We start from the raw sequence: 8,898 nt of genomic DNA on the forward strand, positions 1-8,898 counted from the left end.
GGGGTTTGCCCCAGGATATAGCCTGGTCTAGCTAAGGCCTCAATTTCACTCCTAGTATCAAAGCAATTCCCCATTGGAAGATCAAAGTGTCAAAAGTATATCAAGGGCTACACGCAAGAGAGAATAGTGGAAATGGTTATTATTGGTAGACAGTCTTAAAATGGAAAAGTTCAAGTTCAGACCCATGTTTGAGATGTGGAAACAGGCGTACTCTCAAAGGATAGTCATGTACCCTGGGATTTTGTCCCAATCCCTTTTCTATGCAAATCAGTAGGTAGGAATATACACCTCTCTTCAATCTACTGATATGGTATCATCTGTATAATAAAAGCATATCATCATAGCAGATAATACCAAACTATATGCTATGTATTGGCTCAGCAGATCAAATGCAGCACAAGCTAGCACTGTGCCATGGCAAATATTTAGCATACTTAAGCTATAGTCTTCTTTGGTCACTTTTTGGGAAGGTGGGATATTACCATGTACAGAGAATATGTAATCAAAATAAAGATGAGCTGAATGAAGGAAATTCTTCAGTGGTGTGTAGAACTATGATATCATTTGAGATTTGTTTCCCTGTCGATATAGCATGTGAATTCTGGGGGTTGATTCACACATGCTTGAAAGCAGCAACAAGTGATGGCTTGAATGTCTGAATGAGCATTCACAAAGAGCCTGATCAATGGAATCAGTTTGTGCAAGTGATCAGATTTAAATATGCAATTGTAGAGGGATGGGGGGGGGGAATAACTAAAACGGCCTCCTCCTCTGTCCCATCAGTGGGATTCCTCCAGTGGATCAAAAGCCTTCCACGGACAGGAGGATCCCTTCCATTCTTGGGAGACAAAGTCTGAATTCAAGCCAACATCCGGCGGTGGGGTTGGAGACGTTCTATCCTTCGAGGCCAAGCCATTCTGTGAGAGCAAGGAGGAGGAGCTTGCGGAACCCTGACTCGGCCTGCGTGTTCCAGGCTGAATCCCTGCTCATAATAGGTTGCCAAGGGCACCAGGCACAGGGGAAATGCAACAAGAGTCTGGGGAGAGCCTGGTGGCAGCATCTGGCCAGCGCTGACCATGGCCAGTGGGTACCAGCTATGGGCACCCTGGTCCCCACTGGATGAGTCCCTGCAGTGGCTGCGGCGTGCCGTGCCCAGGCCCAGTAGCACGAAGCACCCTTTCCGGGGCAGACAGAGCCCAGCCTCCGCCACCGACTTAGAGGTACAGCTTTGCTTCCAGGGGCTCAGCCTGGTGCTGGATCCCAGTGCTAAGGCCGTCGCCAGGCAACTGCAAGCCCCTGGAGTTGCCAAGGAGACCAGGGAGTGTGGCGGGGCTGTGCACAAGCCTCAGGCCGTTAGACTTACAGGGCTCGACTCAGTCTTTGGACACCTGGTGACAGCGCAGCCTCCGCACTGGACGGGCTCCCTGCGGGTCTCGGAGCGCTCGGCTTTCTGCCAAGTCATCAGCCCCCAGCAGCGCAGGCCCAACGGGCTCCGGGAACCCCAAGTGCACCTGGCTATGGCCATGTGCCGCCAAATGCTGCGGGCCATCCTCCTGCTTTACGCCGCCTACAAGAAGTGTGCCTTCGCCCTACAGCATTCCCGCTAAGGCTGCTCAGCCTGAGAGAGGGTTGGGCAAATTGGGACCCCCGCCTGCCAAAGAGATGACCTCACGGCCCGACGTGGACTGCCCCTCCTTCAGTGACCCCAGCTCCTTCAATCCATCTGCCTCTGCCTCTGCAGTCAGACTACTTCCTGGAATAATCCTCTTTTCTTTGCCATCCCAAAGTTCAACTTCTGCCACCAAGACAATCCATTTACTGATCAGCATCGGTCTGTAAGGCAAAACGCTACAGTGGAATGGAAACCTCACATTGTTTGCAGAGAAATTAAACCAATCATACTATCAACATTACTGCATAAAGAAGACATTGCAAAGAGACATTTACAAGCACTATGAACCTCCCTTGCAGCATCTGAATGGAAGAAATAGATGAGATATTTTCTAAAAGAATAAAACAAGAAGCCTTCATAAATATATGGACCGAATGACCATTGCAATACTGATGAAACACGTTTACATGCATCCTCACTGAGAGGTGATTTTTGGAGACATAAACACTCAAACACAGTTCAGTGAAAAGTTAACTTTCCAGAAACTGCCTACCTATCACTTTCAACATGAACAGTAAAAATATCTACGGGGCTTTTATAAAGAGTGACAATATTTTGAAAATGGTAAGGACACATTATTTCAAAAGCAAAGAGATGGCGCGTTTTCAGCATCAACGCAGCATTCTTATACCAATGAATGAAGCCAAAAACCAATGTAAATTAACCCAATGATTTCTTAAAGCAGCAATGATCATACACCAAAAATGAGAAGCGTAAAGATCTGTCTATTGCCAAATTGAGAAAGTGCTGAGATACTGTAGATGAAATATTATTTACTGTGTGCTATTCTAGCCAAACTCCTATATTTGGCAGCAAGATGAAATTCCCAAATAGAAAATGCTTTACTGTGTTACCATTACTGTGTTACCATAAATAACCTACCATTATTTATTTACCCCAATGAGTGAAGCCTCCATCAGCTGAGGGTTTATTGTACTGAGTTCAGACTTTGAACAATTGGGATCCTTTTTTCCCCCTTGTGGGAGAACTTGGAAATAACAAGACTTAGCCACACAGTCCTCCAAAATCTTTTCATTTTTCACATAACTGTCAAAGAGCTTGAAAACGCAAGACTTAAAGCCAAACAGTCCTCAGATTATTTTTTCCAAAGGTCTTTTGATCACATTAAAATGATTTGAACACTGAAGTCCAAAATCGGGTGGCATCGCTCTAATGTCATTGCTCTGTAAAATTCACTAAGTTTCTTCAAAAACAACAACAATAACAACAACACAATAATCCTTAACTTTATACAAACAATTTAAAAACTGATCTATGGAAATACAGTTATCCAGCATCCCATCAAAATTATTGCTTTGATTGATTGATTCCATTTGCACTACATCCTCTGCCAATTTTTTTAAATAATCAATGCACTTTTTTTTACAATGGATAGGGGCAATTTATAGGTTGGGTCAAGATGATGTTAGTCATACTTTAACCCCATTGTAATATGAATATAAACACTGGTGGTGTAAGACACCAACGAGATAGCACTGGGCCAGTTAATTTCCAAATTTATAATAAAAATAGTCACAAGTGCAATTGTGCCAAAATGGTTTACAATTGTATACAATCAATCAGAGTTTCAAAACAACTGTATCTGATATGCTGGTCTATTTAACAACAGCTATGACATGAATGTCTACAAAACCCTAGTATATATCTGTTTCAACTCTGTGAGGACTTCATCAGGTATTTCTATCAATCTAACAAATTCAACAACAATTTGCAATAACTGATATAATCGTCAGAACTGCCAGGCAGTACTCACCTGTATCTAATTATATTCAGGATACAGAGACAAGTAAAGGTGATTTTAAAAAATACATATCATTACAGGATGTGTATTTTAAAAATTTGCTCAAGTTTCTCAAGAAACCAAGATTTGAATCAGTAAGTGAAGATGAAAAGCATTTACTGCCAAGCGAGAAACTGATTAGATCCAGAATATGGACACAAGCAAGCAAATGTGGAATTTAAATAACACTGTATGTTTTGACCTTTTAAAGGTCTTTTTAAAGTATTTCTTTGTTTAAAAACAACAACAACACCACTCACAGATTTTTGACCTTTAAAAAAGTGGCTGCCATGATCGGCTTATTTAAAGTTCAGAACTCTGGAAGCTAATTCCAAACAGTCTTTACAAAGGGGTTATAGATGACGGAGGAGTTCTGCAGCAGAAAGCATCTTTGCCTCCCACAAGCAAACAAAACCACTTCAACACTAAAATATGCAGGGATAAAAGCAGCTTACATCATGGATGCTCCAACAGTCTATGAGGTTGTGCCTCAAATTGTTCTTTTTCAAACCACATTTTTAGTTGAATGGCAGGGGTAAGTGGATCTTCACCATGGTATTAAAAGCAAGAATTCTGCATAGCCTGCTCCAGCTAATGAATGCAGCTTAGAAGCATGATAACCATTAGCATAACAGCATTTGAAAGGAAAGCCCTTCCAATGGGTTTTCTTTCTACTAATGCAACCAGCATTTGAAAAATCTCTCTTTCCCTTGCAAGATTCAAAGTAAACTGTACGGATTTGCATCCTGGTAACATGATGCATCTTATTTCAACTGGAACTTTATGTTCAAAACAAAAAATTTAAAACCCTTGAGGTCCAGCATTGTCTGCATTTTATAAGTGGCCTTTTCTTTTCCTTTATCCAGAGTAAAACTGCTACTCCTTTAAAAAATAAAGCTTAAAAATGGTTCATATTACATAAGGCAACAGTGACCTGGGTGGGCAATGTTATATTAAGATCCTTGAGGAAATGTTCGGCATCAGTGCCTATATTTAGCAAACCGTGTGAGTGACTGTGATGAGATCCATACATATCAATACATTGTCTCATACAGAAGAGATGGCTGCATGCAAATCATGTATCAAAATTGTTAAATGGGATACAAATGGAAAGGTGCCACCAGAGATGCTTGGGACACCATTTGCTCTAGGGCCAGGCCTGCTAGAAGATGAAAGAGCTGGGCTTCTTTAGGCTGCTAAAAGGAAAGGTGAAGGGTGGTAAGATATCCTATATTGAAAGTACTTTATCCTAAAAAAATTAAAAGGCGTTTTTGAGCCTAGATCTGCATTACAAAATTTGGGAAAGTGTGACGATCTGAAGGATAACTACATTCCAGACTTCACAGTAGTCCGGGGGTGTGGCTCAGGTCAGTTTGAATCTACAGATCAAATACTACAAGCAATCCCTTGTCCCACTCATAATACTCTGCAGGAGAGTGGAGTAATCATCAAAGAGGACAGACAAATTTCCCTGGCAAACGCAGCCTCTAGCGTCTTCCTCCTGAGGGTTCTACTGCTTAATCGTGCCCCGGTAGATGCAAGGACTCTGGTCATGTCAAAGGGTGCGGAGCCAGGCTCAACACTCTTCAGGTGGTGGTGTGGGGAGCCAATATAGTTGAAGGCTACTTTCCCCACTATAGCCAAGAAGCAGCTTTGAATGGACAGCATTCTCTCTCACTGCTTGGGAGACTTTCTAAAAAGTGGGCTATAAATCGATAAACAACAACAACAACAGCAGCATGTAAAGTACCAGAAGATGCAGAGTAGGTGCCTCTTGTGAGTAATCCTACATTTCCACAGCCCATCACAAACTCTCCTAATGACAATGTAACAGCCACGGTACTTGACAAACCAACTTGTCCTACCTAAAGGTAATAGGTCCCACTGCATGAGAACTATTGGAGATTTTTAAAAAATTAAACAGGAATCTTTGAATAATCCATGAGCAAAGAAATCATAGTTGATTTATGTTACAATTCATTAAGAGAACCACATCTTAAATGGTGCACAGGGAGGCAAAGGGTTGCTAGGACAATCCCAACCGAAGTCCGAGATGAAAACAGGGACTTTTACTTCTGCCAGTGGATAGCGGAGCCCAAGGCCTTGTAGGATGAGTGGCTAAGAAGGGATCTACTAGCAGGGAAATACCTTCTTTCTGCTTTTTGTAATTATTCCTATCTTGCTAAATCTCAGCAACCTCCATTTGATTTAACCCCAAATGAATATACTTGTAAATGGTTGGCCTGTGTGGAACCTGCCCAAGCTAGAAGGCACTCTTACCTGCATACCTGTCATTGATTATTATGGAAAACTAAATCCATTTGTCTTTCCTGACCTGGGATGGTCTAGTGGTGGCCCATGGGCCAGATCTAGCCTTTGAAGCAATCTTATCTTACCTTCAGTAGCCTTCAACAAATGTTAACCAAAATGAATTGTCAAACTGTGGACAAAGTTACATTCAATAGAAAACTAAAGGGTTTTTTTTTTTTTCAAAAATTGCTGGTGATATTGCACACTTAAATATTACATCTAACTTTTGGGCTTTGTATTTTCTTGTTAAAAAAGAAAGAACAGTATATATTTAACAAATGTATTTTCCTTAATTGTTTAATATTTATTTTCAATGGATATCAAACATAACATATATGGGTAGATGCATTTAAATATTTAAATAAACAGACTTTTTCCTTTTGTTGTTCAACCTGTACAGCACATAGACGCTCTCAGTGATTTTTATTTATTATTTTTTTAATGGGATAGGAGTATTTGAAATGGCACAAAAACCTCTCTGTGGGAAACAGTTGAGCCAATCGCAGGAAGATATAGCTTTCAGTTCTTCCCTATATTTTGTACATGTCCCTTTTTGGACATATTTCTCAGCTGACGCCTAGCAACAACTCCAGAAGATCAAACGATTGTAAAGAAGGTGGCACAAGCAAGTTTATTATTTCTCTCCCCTTCGGTCGACATGCTGGGAGAACAAAATGTTGTCAAATTTCAGATGATTGGTAGGAATTGGCCATGCCAGATGTGGTCACTTAGTGTAGTATCATGATATTCTCCTTGATCTTTCCCTTTTTCACCATTGTGCAATAAGAAGCTCGCCATTAACTACTCTAGGCAAGCTTTCCTCCAATACTTTCTGGAGACCACGTAAAAGAGAACCAGTGTTTTCAAGGATCAGGTGTCATTAAGACAATACTGGCTGCACACAGACACAACATGCCTCACCTTGGCAAGCCATTTTGAAAATAAAGGCACTGAATCTTTGACTTTATCCCAACATGACGGCCATGCTATGACATGATCTCAGTGCTGGATCCTGGTTCAAAAAGCCACAGTTTGTCCAGTTCAGAGGAAATGGCTAACTATGGTTTGCCAAAATTTGGAAGCAAATAATGAAATTGCAGCACGTGAGGGGGTGCACACAACTCTGAAGCTTGAGCCTGTCCATGCTCGTAATGCCAGACCATAATTTGAACCAGCTCATAAAGTTAGGCACCCTAAAGCTCACTGGATAGTATCCCACACTACCACTACACCTAGGGTGACCATATGAAAAGGAGGACAGGGCTCTTGTAACTTTAACAGTTGCATAGAAGAGGGAATTTCAGCAGGCGTCATTTGTATATATGGAGAACCTGGTGAAATTCCCTCTTCATCACAACAGTTAAAGCTGTAGGAGCTATACTAGAATGACCAGATTTAAAAGAGAGCAGGGCACCTGCAGCTTTAACTGCTGGGATGAAGAGAAAATTTCACCAGGTTCCCCATATATACAAATGACACCTGCTGAAATTCCCTTTTCAATGCAACGGTTAAAGATACAGGAGCCTGTCCTCCTTTGCATATGGTCACCCTAACTACACCTCCATTAGTTCCGTTGAGCTTGTGGGACCTACTGCTACCACAACAGGAACTAGCACTTCTTAAAGCAACCCTGGAAATGAGTAGGAACATTTGTTTCTGGAACAGGACATTTCAGCGAACCTGCCTTTGGCAAGCTCCGCTAACCTGCTCCATTCTGGAAATGAGTGCTTCTGCTCTTTCTGCTTGCTTCTGCAGCTGCTAGCATCCCGTTGCACTTATGTGAAGGTATTGGATACTGCCCATTGTCTTCAACTGGCTGTAGCATGTTTTAATCTGTTAAATTTTGTCCCCAAATGTTTCTTTAATCTCATCTGGTCAGTTTTAGAAATTTAGTCTTAATCTCAGAGCATGATTCTATAAATTTATCTTCAGAAGACACATTGAGTTCGGTTGAGTTCCCAAGTGAGTGGAGAGAGGATTGTGACCTTTATGTATTACTGTACCTGTATCCAAAGTTTCTTTCTTTCAAAAGTGGCTCCCACATACCGGGGGACACACACACACACACATTTTAATGACCTAGCTATTGGGGGGGGGGGGGGAATTGCTTGCATGTAACTTTATTTCCAAAGTGGTTGGCATCCTCTTTCCCAATCAGGTGCCAGTTCCATGATTGGGAACCACATGCTTGGCCCCACTGTGTCTGTGTTCATTTAAACACGCCCCTGGCTACAAGTAAAAGCAGCTCCCATGCAGCTGCAACACCACCCCCAACCTGGTGCCCTCCAGATGTGTCAGACTGCATCTCCCATCCTCCCCCTGACAACACTGTGTGCTGTTTGGGGGTTGATGGGAGACGTATTCCAATAGATCCAGAGGCTGCCAGGTTGGGGAAGGCCAGTGGAGGCTCCGATTTCTGGGGGCTGCATGAATCCATTTTGGTGTTTCAATCAGAACCAGCCAGAACTCTAAAGGAGCTATTCAAGATAAATATATCCTTTAGGGTTCTGGCTAGTTCTAACTAAAATCCAGAATGCATTCAGAGCCCCACCAAAATTGGAGCTACCAGCCTCTACCAGGGAAGGCTGAATTAGGGTGTTGTCTAAAGAATATCTGAATGAACCAGCGAAGCATAATGCACACCATAATGCACACCACCCAGCTTGCTTTGTATGATTAAGCTGCTCTTCACAATCATCCAAGGCTGCTCCGAGGAGGAAAGCATGACCTGTCTCTGGATCAAGCTTAAATTCAGACAAAACATGTTTCTTATACATCCATAAAACTGATCCGAACAATAACCCTTTACCTGGAAATTCTGTAGCCCTGGTGGCATTTCCATGGAAACTAGAAGGTGACGGACTGGTCAAATTACCCAGGGGGGCAATTCTTATGCCATCCAACACCTGATTTATTTATACAAATGACTCACATGGCTTACAGGATCATAGAAATACTAATACATAAACTTTATAGCAAAAAAATATACATATAATAATTCATCCTTCTATGATTTATATAAATGTTGCCTATTTTCCTATGTGTGCGCACATGTATGTTTATGTGTATGTGGGGATATATATGTATGTATATATTATATATGGCTGAGGAAATG

The 8,898-nt window shown here is 41.8% G+C and overlaps 1 protein-coding gene across 1 annotated transcript; it reads left to right on the forward strand.

The window, feature by feature from the left end:
• The first annotated feature begins 1,076 nt into the window (after positions 1–1,076).
• Positions 1,077–1,607, forward strand: LOC134392095 (FANCD2 opposite strand protein-like). Its single transcript, XM_063116119.1, has one exon. It carries the CDS (start codon positions 1,077–1,079, stop codon positions 1,605–1,607), a length of 531 nt encoding a protein of 176 aa, XP_062972189.1.
• Positions 1,608–8,898: the final 7,291 nt, after the last annotated feature.

The sequence above is a fragment of the Elgaria multicarinata genome, chromosome 1 (genome assembly GCF_023053635.1).
Source record: "Elgaria multicarinata webbii isolate HBS135686 ecotype San Diego chromosome 1, rElgMul1.1.pri, whole genome shotgun sequence".
Taxonomy (NCBI): Eukaryota; Metazoa; Chordata; class Lepidosauria; order Squamata; family Anguidae; genus Elgaria; species Elgaria multicarinata.